Below are 19,014 nucleotides of genomic sequence, written 5' to 3'. Positions count from 1 at the left end.
GAATTCAGTCATATTTATTAATTTCTTTTATAGAAATCATTAAGCACTTGCGAAAAAATCCTCAATATAAAACTTTTTCATACTTGTAAAAGAAGTATGAGCTTTTATGCATTCTAAGATTGCAAATAATATCTGAAATTTATGTAATTACATACATAAATATTTTCTTACAACAGGGTTTGAAATTAAATCTTCATTCATAACGGTGAAAAACGTCACCCAAAGCATGCCATTGTGCAATCGGAAAATCTGTTCCAGGTGGGGGGACCTACCCATGGGTGTGTTATTCTGATCTGTAGAGTAAGCAGGTCAGATATTTTTCTTGCATATTCTACCATATTCCATTTTAACGACCATTGAATTCTTTACCTTAATAAAAACTATTTTACCATAGAAATTTAGGTCATTACACACACAAATATTTTCTTACAACAGCGTATGAAATTACAACTTCATTCATAACAGTAAAATTGCAACAATCCAGTCATGCCATTGTATAGCAGTGTTAGTTTTACCCATGCCAGATGAAATTTCCGGCATGGTAAAACTAACAGAAACGCCAGTCTGCTATGCAAGAAATAATATGAATCTTTCTTTCTTATTACCTAAATGATACATCAGGTATAATGGACTAGTCCTCCTTAAGATCAGGTATAGAACATCACTTGTTTCAGTGATAAAATATATATATAAATAACTTTAATTTAATCAGCCATAGGTATGATCCTATCGTCTAGCGGAGCACGCTTGCCTGGCTCTATACAGCCGGCATAAGCCAATTGGTTTCGCGTCCTTAACTTTGAGGTTTTAAACATGAAATGTTTACCACTCAAAGGATATTACAATCCAAAGAGGACGACAAGTTTGGTTTTTGTTTCTGGTTTTGTGTCATGCAGAAATAGTCTTGTTCACTTTCTTTTATATATACTAAAAGTTGTTTCCTTGAATGTTCTTAAAATAAAGAATTCTATGCCATTCCAAAGGATTTTTTAACACTTAATTTGCTGGAATTGAAAGTGACAAGCTTTTGCCACCAGGATAGATCTAGGCCAGCCTGTACATCAGTGCAGTCTGCCAGCGTCTATACTGTCAGCTAAGTAACTTTACATTTTCATCTTTATTGATAATGGACAGTTACACAAATGGAAGCTGGACAAATCCATTTATGAAATTCAGCAGCTTAATACCCAGTGTTTTTCCTGCTTATATAACAGACTCTCAAAAAAGGCCTCTTCCCAATTGAAATTTTCTTTAAAAAAATAGCAGTTTTCAAAAAAAAAATTGACCTTAAACCTGCAGGTTTACTTCCCAAATAAGCAATTTTGGCGGTAAGTTTTCCCAAGAGGCTAAGGCTTCTTCTCAATAGAGTTGTAAATACCTGTAAATCACTGTAAATACCAAATATATTATGCATTTTTGGCAAATTTCCCTTCCTTTACATCTATTACACAGATTAAAGTGATAATTAAGTTCTAAGACTTAATCTGTAAGTTACATCCTTAAATTAATTCTTTTAAGCTTAATTGAGAAGCAAATTCATTCAACTTATAAATCACTTTTAATGATTCTAGTAGGGGTTCAACCCATAGTTTGCGGCAGAAACCCAAGTCTTCATTAGACTTGATTCTTAATAAAAAAAACTTTACCAATTTTACTTATATTTTTCTTTATGTAGAAGGCCTATAAAAGTGACATTGAAGTTAATTTCTTTTTAAATTAACTTTGATTATTTGTTTTGCTTGTCTTATTATCTAGTATAATACTGTGTGCTGATACAGCATCCCAGCGGACACCATAGTAATCCAATCATGTGATCATTTGCATATATATAGCGTCATCTACAAACATGATATATTGACCTAGATGTTATTATCCTACATGATTAGCTTAAACCATGATAGTCATGTTTACTTTATACTAAAAATTGAACGGTTTATAAATCAGTGAGAGGCGAGTCATTTTTTACTATAACATTTTGCAAGAAAAATATAATGGCACTCATGGGGACCATTCTAGGTAGAACAAGAAAGATGATGAAAATCAGTAAGCCATAACATGAGGTAAGATGAGATAACATATACGTCTAATGTCATGTTTAATTCTCATTCAACCTTTAAACTACGATACTATTATTGCATTGTCTATTTTAAATATTTCAAAATTCAAAGACATAAATTATATACTGTATCAGATTCACTATCAAGTTAAATCTTCATTTTCATTATTTGATTCACTGTCAGTATTATGACTGTTATTGTTTGTGTCACTTGGCGTAACTTGTTTAGTTACAACACTGTCGTCTGGGGGCGGAGACGGTGACGTCTGCTTCACATGATTTAACATGGCCGCCATATTCGCTCCTTGCAGACTCACTATCTGACCATCTGTTGTCAAAACTGGAAAAAAAATTGTAAATTATCATAATTTGATGAAAATTTTTCTTTTTTTTCCCATAGCAAAATGTTAATATAAATGTGAAAATCCTGTTCTTGATACTAATTTTGTCAAATCATTATATTTCCATTTGAAAGTCCTGCCTTGAAAAAACATTGTCAATACTTTTTTAAACAGATTAAGTGATTATGCAGAAGCAAGATAATTCATTATTTTTGATAGACGAAGATCCGAAGTTTCTGGGTTTCTTAAGTTAGTTATAAATCTCTGCCAAGACAAATTGTCCATTCAATTTATTTGTTATTGTCAATAAATAAACAGCACAGTTGACTATTCAGTACTCAGAGTTATGGGACCTCTGCCCATCATGTTAGATAATCACAAAGATCAAGTTCCAACGCAAGAAGTTTTGGATATACAAACTTGCAAGCAAAACTAAACAAGAAGTGTGACGACAACGGTAAACCTCGAGGAGAGTTTAATAGGCTAAGCTTTCCCTATTCTTTGAACAGCCAAGCTAAAAAGATATGATTTCCAAACAAGCACTTCTCAGAAGGAACAATATATGTTAATGAAATCTGATAGTAACCCAAAATTTTTGCAAAAATAAATAACACATTAAAATCACAAGGGTTTTTTATTTTTCTAATTAAACAGTTCTGATCTGTATTTGTTTTTCAATAATCTTTCCAGTCCGCAAATGTTTTTAATCTGAATTTTTCTTTTGCGTTTCACAAGTTCTGTTATGACAAAGATATTTATCACAATACTTACACGCCCCAGGAGGTATAACAATGGTTTGGTTTATAGATGATAATGAAGACAGACTGGTCGCCGATGGAGGAGAAGTTGTCACAGTTTCTGTGGTCAGTCCAGTTGCAGCAGTTGCATTCTGGGAGTTATTACCAGCAAATGGCCAGAATCTCTGCGGAGGTTTACCCTGGGGTTTGGCCTTTTTTGCCTTGGCTTGTTCAGGATTACCAGCATCTAGCATTGGCTGTAAAATCCTTCTACGGGCATTTATAAACCTATACAAGAAATAAGTTAACAAAGATTGTGAGCATAGTACTGCAAAGTAGCTAACACTGCAAATTGCAAGTCAATTAAACACATTTTAATGCTCTCAATTTTCCTAATACTGATTCAATTCATCATAGATATTTTCCTTTGATAACCATATGAAGCAAGGTTGAATAAGTTGGTCGGCAGGGGCAGCAAATCAATTTGTCTAAATTGCCTATCTTGTTTCGCAGCCTGCACAATAAGTGGAAGTTTTCAAGAAATAACAATATAAATATCATACAGACATGTTAAGAAATGCTTAAGATAAAAAAACCTTCCAATTAAGTCAAAAGCAGATTTTGCCGACCTTGATCAAGTGGATAAATCTTGTATGACTGCCTACTATTCAATAACCACAGACAACTTATTTTCAAATTTACATTTAATGTTTTTAAAATGGATGATGACAATGATGTACTAAGTGATTAACTTTATACAAGAGAGAATTTTACCAGTTATTGACTTGTAGAAGTGTTAGATTGGTCTGTGATGCAATCTGTCTCTTCTCGTCTTCTGTTGGGTATGGATGCTGAAATATATCATAAGATAATGATAGGGTAGAAAATATCACTATATCATCAGTAACTACCTCTTCATGAGACATTACAACAAAACTTGAAACAATCATGACTTAATCATAAACTGAAATAGTCAAAACTTCATTAATTGTAATATATTGTACATCTAACTTATAACAAATGAAGAAAATATCATGAAATATCTATAATGATAAAGTTATCAAAACTTTAATAATTGTTTACTTTTAAATACATTTAAAATTCTCAACAGAAAGATGTTCAATGATCTAAAATAATAATCCTGCTCAGCAAGTGATTCGTATTCCATACTTCTAGCTTACAACTAAAGACACAATATTCCAGACCATTATGCTTAAAGGCTTGTTATACCCAAAAAATGCTTTTATTCTTATTTTTCAAAGGCTTTTTATTTTGGTGACTTGTTATAGTTACCAAATAAATACTTTTTGGACAAAAACTTGGACTTTCTATTGCCTTCTAGTGCTTTTTTGCAATAAGTACATTTGAAGTCAAAATACTATTTTGGTTACATTTTACTACTTTTTCTTTGTCAAGAAAAATGTCAAAGCCATCACTTCTTTCTTCAAGTAATAAGCATTTAATTTGTTCTAAAACCATTATTTAAAAGTTGTAAAACTCATATTTTGCATTTCTTAAGTGAAAAATTTATTTGTTTCTGAGGCTCAACTATCTATAAAGTTGTTAGAGATTACCATAACAGAAATCAACACAAGGCATGTGTGCATTCATACATAAAAATTATTATACATCAAAACAACTTACCACAATATGTTGAAAGAGCCATGATTTCATGATTTGGGTAGCACTCTTTGGTAAAACACCTCTTTTATTCTTCTTTTTCCCGGAATCATCATCATCCGAGTCAAAACCACTGCCCACATTAGTTAAAGTATTCACAACTGAAATAACAAGTGTATTCGATACTTTTTGCTTAGCTTTACACTGATTTTAACACATTTTTAGCCATATCTCATGGTGGTAGGTCCGCCATACCGGCTTTTTAGAAAAACTAACCAGCAATTTACAATTTCTCTACAAAATTTCTGAACCCACGACGTGAGTCGATTGACCATTAACAGGGTTTTCATTTTTATCTGAGGCAACAGATGCGCTAAAGAAAACAATCTATATGATCAAGGGTCAAGGAGGATATATTATCACACAAGATAAAAATACAACTGATTTTTAACAGCATTTTAATCAATGATCTGATTACCAACATGCTATTGATAACCCTGCATTAATTGTTCAAGGTCAATAGTCAAGTTGAATTTCTGCCTCACCCGATGGATCAAACTTCCAACCAATGAATTACAAATGATCAAATGAGCCGCATCACGACAAAACCAACATAATGGGTTTGCGACCAGCATGGATCCAGACCAGCCTGCTCATCCGCACAGTCTGATCAGGATCCATGCTGTTCGCTAACAAACCCTATAACAAGTAAAGAAACTGCTAGCGAACAGCATGGATCCTGATCAGACTGCGCGGATGCACAGGCTGGTCTGGATCCATGCTGGTCGCAAAACCACAATGTTGGTTTTGTTGTGACACGGCTCAAATGCTCTCCCTCTTGAGCTAATTACATAGATAGATGTTAATATTATACAAATAATGATGATGCTATGGTCATGTACCCATCAGTACCATCGATTGTGTGTGAGATGTGTGTGAGATAACCGGGCCATAAAATATACACAAAATGAACATTTTTTAATTTTGTGGCAAAAAAGATGTTAATAGAGGAAAGTACCTTATAAAATTGATAATGACTACGGAATACATGTGATTGTTTAATGCTTGTCTGTTAATGAAAACAAACTTTTTTACATTATACAAGGCTTGTGGCAATAATTTTCTTTATGGTAACCTTGGGGAAAAAAATGGCATTTTTATTCATAAACAGAATTATTTAAAGTCATTCAGATTGGATTTCTAGGTCTGTTAATAAAAAAAACTGACATAGTTCATTAAGACTACTGTATGACAATACAAGGTTAGCTTTTAAAAAAGCTAGTAGCGACTCGCTTCGTAATTTTTTTCCAGGGGTGCGTTTAAATGTAAAAATGACAGTTCTGTTAGCTGAAGAGACTTCAGCGAACATCAAAATAAAAGTGACATAAAGTTATGGAAGCCAGTTTCACTCAGTTTAACAAAGAGGAATATGAGTATATATGAAGATGCATGTAAACAGATAGAATGAAGTCCCTATGTCTATGCACATTTACTATATGGCCTTTTGACCTTGACCTTGACCAAATAAATGTTAGATAGGAAGAATTCATAAAGATGTCTCTTTATACGAAGTTAAGTTGTAATATGATATTAAGTATTGGAATGAGTGACAGACACAAGTCCTAAAGTAAACACAAGTTGTCAACTAATTCAGCCAGATAAGCCGGGATCCTATTAAAACATGTAGGGATCCCGGGAATTGACCAGTTCAAGAATATAGTTTTCAGAAAAGCCGGGATCGTATTAAAGTCTAAAGAGATCCAAGGAATTGGCCAGTTCAAGAATAGTTTTCAGGAAAGCTGGGATCGCATTAAAACATAAAGGGATCCCGGGATTTGACCAATTCAAGAATGTAGTCTTTGATTTTTCCAATTAATTAGGCATATAATTATAAGTATTGTGATTTTTATGTTTGTTGATAAATAGCTCTAAATATATTTATATCCAAAGTTTAATTAATTTAACGTTCATTACATACAATAAAAAAACTTTTAATGGCCTTTCATTACGACAATAATCAACACAAATATAGTTTTTCCTCTATATCTCATACTACCCCGGATCCCGGCCAGTCCGGGCGTCCCGGATCCCGGCCAGTAAATATATACACTAAATACCAGAAAGGATAAAATGACCGGAAAAAAAGGGAAAAGAAAAAATGCACAGAACCAGTGTACACTTATGTTAATTAACCAAACGAAAACTTACTACAGAGGAACAGGTGAAATCGCTAAATCAAAAGTCAGTGTTAATATGATTTATTGAAAATAATTCATGAAAACAAACATTTTTAATCATCATAATATCTTTGCGCTCAAAACAATACTTGCTGCTTTTTAAATATGGCGTGAAAATTGAAGGTTTTTTGACGCTATGTAAGATTAAATTTGATTGGCTAAATAATTTTGGATCCTAGCCCTGATAGATAAATTTTTATAGAAAGCTGGAAGCCAAGCTTCGATTAAATTTTTGGATGGATTCGGAGTTTTAGGTTGTTTCTCAGTAAAATCCTAACGTAATACCGGCTCGCCGTGGCGAGCCGGCAATAGTTAAAGCTATTTTATATATATAAAGGGGGACAACTTTGGAGAGCAACATTTCAGGAATGCCATTATTAATTTTGTCATACCATTATTTTGTTTCTAGCTTGAAAATCATGATTTCTGTATACTATATGGGGAGTAGTTGTTTCCAAATTGGGCAAAAATGTTAAAATGAGTAGTCTCACTTTGGGTTAAAATAATGGGCAAACAGACTGTATGATCTTATTGTTATAATGTTCATATAACATAAAATACAATTGTAGTGGACAAAATGTTAAAAAAAAATCTGCTCAACACATTTCAACTATGTTAAACAGTCCAATGCATTACTTAGAAGTAAACCGAGTCATTTGAGTTGACCACTGATAGACTGTGACAATTGACCAATCATTTCTGTTAATCTAAAAGATGTAACCATTTATCAACATAAATTTAATGCCTTTTTTTAAATGAAGAAATAATGGAAAATGTTAAAAGAAGGCAAATATATTTGAATTTAACCCATTACTTCATATACACGCCTTTTAACGCCTTTTCCACCCCCCCCCCTTTTTTGTTGTCTCAAATGATGAAAAAATGCCTTATTTAGGCCCCAAACACTTGTTTTTGTTTGAGAAATGAAAATTTTGGACTTGTGAGAGGCTGTAAATGACCCCAGATTGATCATAAGGTAACGTGTAACCAACGCTGAAAAGCATTTGACTCTATCTCAATCCATTGAGAAGTTGCAGCACTTTGAAATCAATTTTGATGGAAAAAATCAACGCAAAATAGTGATTTTTGGCAATTTTGAGATGTCCCCTCGTTGCCATGGTAACAGAAAATTTAAGCCTGAGCATGTTGTTGCAAGGACAATGGTCCAGTCAACATTTGTGCCAAGTTTGATTAGTGTTGAAGCAGTTTTTATAGTATTATAGCAATTTGAACTTGTAACGGGAGACTTTTCAATGAAAACAGCCATTTTTCACAAAATGCTCATGAAGTAATGGGTTAAATGTATCAATATTTTTACCTGTATTATAAAGGTTATCATTATTTTTACCTGTATTATAAAGGTTATCATTATTTTTACCTGTTTTATAAAGATTATCATTATTTTTGCCTGTATTATAAAGGTATCATTATTTTTACCTGTATTATAAAAGTTATAATTTTATTTACCTGATGAGGATGGGGATGTAGAAACTGCAGCTGGAGCTGACACCCCTATCTGAGACAATGGTGTACTCCCATGTATCAGTGGTGTTCCAATAGAGGGTGACTGTATCTATAATAATAAAGTTTTAAAAAATTCATGTTTATTCTGATATTTTCATTGTTAATTTAGTAAATGGATATAAATTCTTAAAGTGCATTACTGTAGAATAATAAACAGTTCCTGTTCAAAATGCGCAGTAATATAATCAGGAAGGTCGGTAGGCCTGAGAGGTTTATTACAAAGCATTTGAACAATAAACTATGCATTATTTTACTAAAATACAAGAAAAACTAATATATCTATATCGATTCATACATGCTACTAGAAAAAGTATTGACAGCAGCCCAAGACTGATTGACAGTAAAACAATGGCATAGAAAACATAGGAATTTACAAAGAGGAAGCTTGGATATTGATCAAAGAATTTTTTAATGTTTATAAATAGCCATATTAAAAACAAAATCCATGCAAGAGATGTGTCCTGGAAAAGGACCTTCAATCATGATTTGAAGAACATGAAAAAAGTTTCAACTTTATATGATTAGTAGTTTTAAAGATAAATGTTGCATCCAAACTGAAACCAAAAATTGTTAAAGTTCCCAAAGGCAGGGATCAAAAAACATTTTAGAGCCATTCATCATGCATCTGCTGAATTCTAAATGTCCTTATTTATTAAATGAATAATAGTCATACAGCACAATGAGAGGTTACAGTAAGGTTTAACCTAATAAAAAAGGGTAATCTGTCTGTTTGTGGATGGAATTTGCTTTGCAATTTAAATAACGGTGCTTACCTGAACAGGTTGTGCAACAAGTCCCTGTGGTGTTTGCACCATTTGATAGATGGTGCCACCAGACATGATCTGCCCAGGACCCAATGTAGGCATGGCCGTAACCTGAGACTGAAATGGCTGCTGCAGTATAACCCCACCCCCTGGAGCAGACGACACTATCGCTTGGACTGGTTGTGACATTTCTTCTTTGGGCGGTTCGTCAAACATAGACTGGTCATAGTCCGATTCTGTTCGTAACAAGTTTTCACTTTGAAGTTTGCCTTTTAAACAGTTAGTGTATCTTTGGCAGAAGTCTTTGCATAAATCATTCACTTTTTCCAATTCCAATAGATGAATTCTTAACACCTGTATTGCTTTTATCATCTGTACAAACAGATAGAAAAGATTTTACATTGTGGAAGTAACACACATTTATAAGAGGAATTTTACTCATAATTAAAATATTTTCAATGACCTAGATTCTTTGATCTTTCAATTAAAAAAGAAATATTTGAACAAAAAGGACAAAGTACTTATTCAAATAAAAACTAGAAATGTGTCCATAAGACACGGATGCCCTCACACACCACTGTTCTGTCAATCTTATGACTCTAGGTCAAATATTTTTTGGACTACATGTGCCACAAGTTGAAAACTAAAAATCAACAAAGGGCCATAATTCTGTTAAATTTGGTCGCAGCAAAAATTCCTTCCTTTACTACCATCTACACATTAAGGTTGTTAATCCCTGGAAGTTTAAACAAAATCTGCCATCCGGTTTAAGAGGAGTTGCGTTCACAAAATTTCTACATAGTATATAGTGGAAAAAATCAACAAAAGGCCATAATTCTGTTAAATTTGGTCGCAGCGAAAATTCCTTCCTTTACTACCATCTACACATTAAGGTTGTTCATCCCTTTAAGTTTAAGCAAAATCTGCCATCCGGTTAAGAGGAGTTGCGTTCAAAAGATTTCGGGACGGACATACCAACTTTTGATGTTTATGAGGCAAATCAGCTCATAAACACCACCTGGACCAACATCCAAAAGCAAAATTAGCTAATAAAAACAAAAAAAAATAGCTCTTAATTTGAATTTTATGAGTTTTTGTTCTTTATTTAACTACGGAATGAAGCTCATAAATATCAAATGTTTGCTCGGATGGACAGACGGACGGACGGACAAGTGCAACGCTATATGCTCCCATATTGTGGGGGCATAAAAATGAAAATCTAAAGAGTAAATAAGAATTGTTTGGTAAACACAAATGCCCCCGGCCTAGATTCTTAACCAGGAAAATAACTGGGGAAAATGAATGGCACAGTTATATAAGTGTATAAACTATTATGCATTTGGTAAAGGTAGAACTTAAAATAAATCAAACTTGCCAGTTTAAGGACAGACAGATGGACATACAAATAATTCAATTACTATATGCCTGGGGGCATAAAAAAGAAATATAAAACGAAGTTTCGTCTATAATGTAGCTTTCAAATTTTGAGTACAATCAGAAGAGCAGGCACAGCCTTTAAATAGTAAAATCATTTGTAAAGTTTTTTTAAGGTTCTAAAAAGATTCTATAGACTCAGACAAGAAATAGTTTACAGCTCTGGAACAATGAAAATCTGTCGTGAAAAAATTATGCTCTATCGAGCCTAAAATGAGTACATAAATCTTGACTACAAGTTTGATTTGTATACAATACTATACATATAATACAAACAAACAAAGAATGTTTTAAATATACAAACCAGATTATCTAAATCATCATCCCCTGAGAGAAGACTTTTCTTCTCTTTTTCCTGATGAAGTACAAATGCTTGCATGTCTGCAAGAACGCCCTCTGGTGAGGGGAAATCTGTAGCAGACGACGCTTGCTCACATCTCTCAAACATAAGAGCCATCAATGGAAACAAGGGATGTCTGGAAACATGAAAAATGGAGAAAATATATCATTCCAGTATTCAGATAATATTAGCTTAAAAAATTGTATGCTTTCAAATGTTTATTTAAATATATTCTTTTTAAGCAAAATTGTGATGACAGCTGGGCGCTTATTTGAATCACTTTCGAATCAAACAAATTACTCATTTACTGACTCATCATTAGGAATCAAGGTCAAGACCCCAGCTGGGCTTGAACCCATGATGCCTACCTTCAGAGGCAGATGTGTTAACTACTGTCTAAGCTGCAATTCAGACAATCAAGGGATCATTATTCTATGTAGTTTCGAAAACAAAGCTCAATACCAAATGGATTTCGATCTTCAAATATTATATTTAACAAACAACGACTAAAATATAAATTTACTTTACTCATCACATGGAAAATATACTTTATAACATTTAACTGGCCACTTTGAACACTGTTTTGAATAAAAACATCTTTGTTTTCATGAGATTGGAAGACTTTATTAGAGCCCATATCATGACAAAACCAACATAGTGCGTTTGCACAGTCTGATCAGGATCCATGCTGTTCACTTACAAAGTCTATAACAAGTAGATAAACTGATAGCGCACAGCATGGATTCTGATCAGACTGCACAACACCTAAAGTCTTCCTCTACCAGTCCCCATATGACCTGCACTGAGTTGGTGTGACGTAAAACCTAACGAAACTGGATCCATGCTGGTCGCAAACCCATTATGTTGGTTTTGTCATGACGCGGCTCATTTTTATGTCAAGTTTTAAGTCATCCTAACACTGACCGTCAAGGTCATATTGTGACTATCATAATCAAGTCTCTACCAGTCGCCATATGACATGCACTGAGTTGGTGAGACATAAAACCTAACGAAACAAAAACAAAGAAACAAAAAAAAACAACCAAGATCGAAAAAGAGGCATTACTGTGCAAATATGAATAACAGTGTTCATTCCAATTTTGATACACAACTGTTCAAAACTTGGAAAGAATACCTTTGATAGTTTTGAAGAATGAACTTTAATAGAAAGGTGAATATACTGAGGAAAAAAGGTGCATAACTTACGTATATATTGCTTGTTTGTCTTTTTCAAGGTTTGGTTCTGCAGGTAATGCTTGTACATTCTGTATTGGTGTTGCTGTAAATGTTCCCCCAACAAGATGGGCTGACACACTAAAAAATTACATCAAAATATTACAATGTTATATCAATACAATAATTCCTGTGATTCTGCTAAATACAGGCAGTTAACCATTCCCCAAAAATAGTGATATTTTTCAAAGAAAAAGATAAAAAGATGATATTTCTAAAAAAAAATGGTTCTTTACTCTTCTATTAACAAAAATTAAACTCAGTATGCAAATGTTTCTCTAACTGAATTAATTAATAAAAGAGAAGAATTTTGATAATGAAAATTGTAAATTCTGTCCTTAATCATATTTTGCATAAAACATTCTAAATTTAACCTGGGATTTAAATATTTAAACATTCCTTAAAATACATATTTGTATGTTGAGTCTTGCCACTTCATAGTTATACCCTAAATACATTGTGTATTACAGAGTAACTTCTGAAAACCGAACACATGTGGGACTAGCCTAAAAATTCGGACTTTGGAAGTTTCCGGAATTCAGAAGTTTGGGATTATCTGAACAAGTAAGAAACATTAAACACCATGCCTGATTTTTTACCTGTTTGGTGAAGCCCCATCTTGTTGTCCAATACCGACAGTGGGAGTGACTATATTGATGATCTGGCCATCAGAAAATGACTGAGGAATTACGTGAGTCACAACAGACATTGTTTACATTCTCTAGTTCTGACTGCACACTCTTGTATCCATTCCAATCATAACAGTACAATTTTCTCTTTTTCCCCTGAAATTCAAATGAAAACGATTCTTAAGTTTTATTATGATTAATAGAAAATATACTCCTAAAAGGGCTTTATTCACAGGCTGAAGGGGCCCTTCTCTTTAATTATATAAAAACAAAAAACAACAGTATTTATACAAAAGGGGAAGAAAAATATCAATCCAAGTTGAATTAAGGTAAAAACTGCATGATTTTAAAGAATGGCATCTTCTGTCAAATGGCCTCACAGCCACTATTAGTGCTATAGAAGGAAAAAAGGCCTGCCTTAGTAATAATTTCTAACAGATTTGTATTTCATCAAATAAAACATTCATGCAAATTTGCTACATGTATATTATATGAATATGTTAGACTGTATTGTATCTACTGATACAACAGCACTACATGTATATCAATTGATCTCTAGGAAATATTTTGCACTATATTGCATTTAATTGAATCAAATATTGCAAAAGAACTTCATAGAAGCAATGCAGCATTAAATTGTGTATTTTGTACAACATCATAAAAAGAGATACAGTTGTAAGTGTCGAGTTATATTGCATAAAAAATACAATATGTAATAGAAAGAGCATCTGACTTGTACGAGGGGACGTAATGAGCCCCCGTGTATTTATAAATCAGATTGTCGAGTGTTTTGATGTTCTTTCTCTTTTGTATCATTGTCAAACATAAAAACACGTTCACTGATACCACAATATGAAACCCCACAAAAAGTAACCAATGAACGAGCATCTGAATATGATATTTCCATCGCTATCCGTTTCTCTGACGTCACAGTATGTAAACCCCGGACAAAATGAACCAATCAATGGGCATGCTCTAGAGTGCGGGTAACTAATACCTGCACTCCAGTTAACGCACTGTGCATGTATATGTATACGATTTAACTCTGTCACATTTTCAACAGAAATGTTCCCAAACTATGATACAAGAATAACATTGAGCACGAAATCATATTACGGCAATAACAATACCCACAGGTAATACAAGTTTAATGAAACAGAAAATAGGTACTACTTCTACTTAATAATAAAATTTAAGTTAATACTATTGCGGTTAACCTATGGCATGGACATGCAAGTCATTGGTCTCAGTTGAAATGCTGTTAATTTCAGCTTATAGATAAATTAGATTTAGATATTTCCCCCTTGACCCTTTACCAATTTTGTTATTTTGTTGCCTCAGATAAAAATGAGTATTCTGAGTTTATACTGTGTGAAAATAAACTTTTGTAAATTACATGTATAATACATTGAAACAAAATTTATGGTATTAAAAGGGCAAGTACTTATACTAACTTATTATATAAATTTAATTGTCTGTACTACAACACTTTATATTTTTAATCTACTGGTAATTGAGTCAAATGAAATAAATGCAGTACTGGGATCCTACATATTACCGGACAAAATATGATGTTTTTTATCTGTAGCTTTTATTTAAAACAATAAAAAAGAATGCAATACCCAAATAATATTGGGTTCTTAATACACGTAAACCATGAAATTAAACATTTGACAGTAGAAATGTGTTTTTAAAGTTGGGCATTATAAGAGCAGTGATTTTCCTATTTATATACCAGACTCCGAAAAAAGGCCTCGTCCCAATTGAAATTTTCTTTAAAATCATGCAGTTTTCCAAAAAATCTGAACTTAAACCAGCTTTTTTACTTCCCAGTTCAGTAATTTTAGCGATAATTTTTCCCAAAATCAAGAGGCTAAGGCATCTTCTCAATTAATTGAGAAAAATCACTGAAGAGGGAAAAAAATCATGTAGATCACAACTCAATTTACCGGACATTGTGTTTCAAATTTTTTTGCAGCTGTGAATTGAAATTAATCTTTAAATAATTGGGAAGGAAACTACATCATATTGAATGGCAAGGTTAAGATATTTGAAAAACCCAGGATGTCACTAGAAATAGACACAGCTAGCAGTCATGCCTGTTACGAAGAGGCCAATATATAGGATGTAATTGAAATTAACACAATTAACTCAATTAGCGTATTGATTCTTCATGATCCTTAAACATATGAAACATTTTGATATTCAAATGGAATTCTGTTCTTTGTCTTTTGGTCATCATGTAGCATGTTGCAAAAGCCATAACATCTATTTTATTTACATTTCATGTAGAGTTACCTCCCATGGGCGTAACCCATAAATTCCCTTATATGTTTTTATTTGTTTGGGTCGTCAGACCAAACAAATAATGGTAGCGAAATTTCAGAGTCTAATGTTGTTAATTGCAAATGCCGAAAGTAGTCCACTTTTTTGAAGCGGTTACTTCCCTTTTGTATGTACACTAAAGCCGAAAAATTCAGGGGAGATCACTGCGTAAAGATGGTCAAAGACAGGCGCATCAATTTTCAAGCAAAGTAATTCCCGAATGGTCGAAGATTTCTAATATTGTTTTATTGTATTTTCTGATCGAAAATAACTAAATACAAAGGGGACATTCAATCTCTGACACAGAAGTTTACGACAAACCTAACAACAAGTAGTTCTCAAAACAGCTTAAAACTAGCGATTTAAAAGAAAGAAATATTTTATTTTGTTTCAAGTATCCAACAAATTACAACGCATTTAAAGTTAAACAATAGCGTTGGCTTAAAGAAATGGCAATAAATGCACAATCACAAATTACGCGGATGAATATGATTTTATCAATGAAAATACTATTTATTACCGAATACTACACAAACCGAGTAGTGGAATATATAGATTCTACATGTCGGACTGTTTGGGCGAGAGGATTTTCGCTAAAATATTTACTTCAATTATAAACAACAGGTTTACCCTGAACAAAATACCTCGAAATATTAATAAGGATTACAAACCCGAAATGCAATGGAAGTTCTAAATTTAGAATGACTTGATATTATTCAGCCTTTCTGTGTACAACTTCTCCGTGGTACAGTGGTAACGCGCTCGCTTAGTGAGTGAGAGGTCTCGAGTTCGAATCCCAGTCGAGGAACCTTTTTTTTTTTTGTTAAATTCTTTTTTAAGTGTTTTTGTTAAGGAAGTAGCCATGATATGCAAGGATAAAGTGTGGCTGTCGTAAAAAATGAACATAAATGATTTTTTGATGCAACTCTAGTTATGCAGAATTCCGTATGTATCAAACTCTGGTGCCTTGCAAAATGAATTATAATACATAAAAATAAACCTATACAGGAAAATGCATACAGATATACAGTACGATTTAGATTGCAAAGATCAGAAGATACCACAGAACTTGCAGCCCTTTGATTCTTTATAAATATAAATGCTTATAGTAAGCTCCAGGATTATTTACATCTGTGTTAAACAACAGTTAAAGTCGTTACAAGCCCTAATTAAGAATAATATGGTTTTCTTCAGCCCATTCACATATAAATTCACCGTGGCTGAAGGGTTTTCGGGCTCGCTTAGGAAGCGAGAGGTCTGGAGTTCAAATCCCAGTAAAGGTAACTCATTTTTTTTCAAATTGTTAAAGTCAAATAAACATTGGATTGAATATCAGTGTTGCAATTAGTCTTATAGCCAATTTACTACAATTAAAACGCTGGAAAGCATTGGTGGCACTATACATATAATCTCACAACCTGCACCTTTCTTACATTCTGAGACCCAAACAAATTCAGCGCCTTCTGTGCTTTGATTTAATTTGCATTTCTTTGTAAAAGACAACAAGGAGACACTGTTTGGACTAAATTTCAAATTACTTTTTATCATTAAAATATGTAACGATTGTCTCCTGAGGTAACGTTGAGAAGAATTAAAAGTAAAACCTATCTAAAATACCCCATAATACCCCATTAAGGGCCTCCATATTTGGGCTTGTGCAGAACAGATTATTCCCCCACATGACCAGGTCATGAAATAACTAGTAAACAAAAGGGCATGTTAGTAGATAAAGAACTGAATCAACAATATTTACCAGAGAGTGGTTTTGTTGTTATTTACTTTGAAATAGAAAGTGTGTGTACAAATCAGACTGTATGATTTTTTTAATCGGAACAAAAAATAAAGCACTATTCTGCTTTTTTCCGGTAAACTGATTGTCTGGTAAATATATAGGATTCCAGTAAAGAAATAAATCACAGCACCTCCTCTGATATGTGCCAAGTTATGTTTTTACACCACTCTAAGTTAGTTACAAGTAAACCTAAGGGGAAATTTCTGAATCAAATAAGGGAGGGGACTCGGAAGATGTATTTAGCAGGGCAATCAAAAGACATCTTTGTTCAAATTGTTGGGTGGTCCTATATAAATTTGAAAAACAAGTCTAACAAATTTAATTATTGTCTGCATAAATCCATAAGTAATTAAAAATGGAACGCTACAGTATACTGCACTGTAACCTAGAATTTGGTCGAGACGAATGTCATTAAAATGTCATGTACTGCACTGTATATTATTTTCAAAAGGTAATAAATTTTCAACACAAAATACTGTTAAACAGTCGTACTTGAATGCTACTTTCACTTTCATTTTCACGTCACCTGACCTACTTTTTTCTACTAAGGTGTATGCGTAAGTTAAATTACACAGCCGCGTTAAAAAGTAGGTCAATGTGCATATTAACAACACGGTTCAAGAACAATTCAATCTAAAGCTGACTCAGCCGTAGAGTCTCTTCTATTAAATGTTCGTAAATCATTTCAGCAGAGTAACTACTCTGTTAATGAAATCATCGCGATCTGAAAAAGCCAAGGCTGTAATTGGTAGCTTACCTATTTCAGCGACATTGTCACTCTTCGTCAAAATGGCGAGCGTCAGATCATCGATACTGCCCACATACCACGTGGTTTCTTACGTCATACGTACACATTGGGGAAACTATCAAAAATTGGATCTAAATTCACTTCAAATTATCAAATTTAATTGTTTCAGATGTACTTAGTTGTCATTTTACATTAAAATTTTTATTTAAAAAGTATTAAAAATAGGAAAAATCAAACGGATGATTTTTAAAAGACACCTGTCAGATCGCGTCAACCCTTAGGAACCTCCCATTTGTTGATTTTTCAACCATGTGACCTAGCAATCAACGCGCCGGTAACAATGGGTCCATATGTCAAATTGCTTCAAAGTCTCATTATTGATTAGAACCCCCGCCCTTAAGTGCAAGTGACATATGATATGACATTGACTTATTGGTATACAGCATAAAATGGCGGCAAATGTTTAATTGTCATATAAATCTACTGTAATTGAAAATGTTGATGATTTTGTGCAAATCTAAACCACATGTATAAAATTCTTCATCATTCGTTACAAGTATATTATGTTTTGATGAAATATATGAAAATAACAAAACAAGATATGCATGCAGGGGCGGTGCTATGCAGAGCGCTTTCGCAAAACGGACCCAGGGAACGGGTATTTGTGAAAACGCGCAGGGGTGGAGCAGTACGGTTATATGCATGCATGCACACAAAATAAATACGCAAAAAGTAATGTAAAATGTGTTGAGTATGCGTAAAAACTGTCACATTCAAGGTCCAATATATTTAATTAACCTCCAACCCGTTGAAGTTACTCCACATCATCCACCAGGTAGACATCGACGTAGAGGGGATGGAGACTTTACATCGGTTTAGAGTGGCGCGCTCCGACATAACTTCACCGTGTCCATTAATACATATGACGTACGACTGGAACGAGCTGGATGGAAGATTTAAACGCCTCCAGGCTCTCAGTAGTAACACAAACCGCAAGTATGCTCCGATTTGTGCTCGTGCTGGGGCGTAGAGGGTAGCAGTTTAGTACTGGACCTGCAATATTTCAATTTTGCCGCGTTTCTATGGGTTTTACGAAAGCAAGGGCGGATGTAGATTATTCGGTTGTAGATTATTCGGTTGTATGGAGGGGGCGAAGGGTGCGCAAGGAAAACTATGAATGATGTGCGACTTGGGAACTTTGAACAGCGTAAACTCCATTGTCCTCTAAATTTCC

The 19,014-nt window shown here is 33.5% G+C and overlaps 1 protein-coding gene across 2 annotated transcripts; it reads right to left on the bottom strand.

Annotated features, from left to right (window-relative positions):
* Positions 1-281: 281 nt before the first annotated feature.
* LOC132722270 (homeobox protein PKNOX1-like) lies at positions 282-17,934 on the bottom strand. 2 transcript variants are annotated; one of them, XM_060706741.1, is made up of 10 exons: positions 17,790-17,934; positions 12,886-13,071; positions 12,260-12,367; positions 11,018-11,189; positions 9,289-9,651; positions 8,459-8,564; positions 4,779-4,915; positions 3,909-3,985; positions 3,169-3,422; positions 282-2,396 (listed from the first exon to the last, which is right to left on the bottom strand). In XM_060706741.1, exons 2-10 carry the CDS (start codon positions 12,993-12,995, stop codon positions 2,200-2,202), a joined length of 1,524 nt encoding a protein of 507 aa, XP_060562724.1. In that variant the 5' UTR covers positions 12,996-13,071; positions 17,790-17,934; the 3' UTR covers positions 282-2,199. The 2 variants fall into 2 exon arrangements, with proteins under 2 accessions (XP_060562724.1, XP_060562725.1); XM_060706742.1 differs by lacking the exon at positions 17,790-17,934 and adding an exon at positions 17,525-17,675.
* Between the last annotated feature and the right edge of the window lie 1,080 nt (positions 17,935-19,014).

Source organism: Ruditapes philippinarum, unplaced genomic scaffold, assembly GCF_026571515.1.
Source record: "Ruditapes philippinarum isolate M1 unplaced genomic scaffold, ASM2657151v2 ctg2186_1_1_1_1, whole genome shotgun sequence".
In the NCBI taxonomy this organism is placed as follows: domain Eukaryota; kingdom Metazoa; phylum Mollusca; class Bivalvia; order Venerida; family Veneridae; genus Ruditapes; species Ruditapes philippinarum.
This window is presented reverse-complemented; position numbering and strand designations above follow the sequence as displayed.

Excerpts from the sequence above, each read along its gene's own strand:
- LOC132722270 (XM_060706741.1), bottom strand. The coding sequence starts at position 12,995 with ATGTCTGTTGTGACTCACGTAATTCCTCAGTCATTTTCTGATGGCCAG. Across the intron at positions 3,986-4,778 it reads GGCTCTTTCAACATATTGTG|CATCCATACCCAACAGAAGA; the intron begins GTAAGTTGTTTT and ends GATATATTTCAG. Across the intron at positions 2,397-3,168 it reads TGTTATACCTCCTGGGGCGT|TTTTGACAACAGATGGTCAG; the intron begins GTAAGTATTGTG and ends TTTTTTTTCCAG.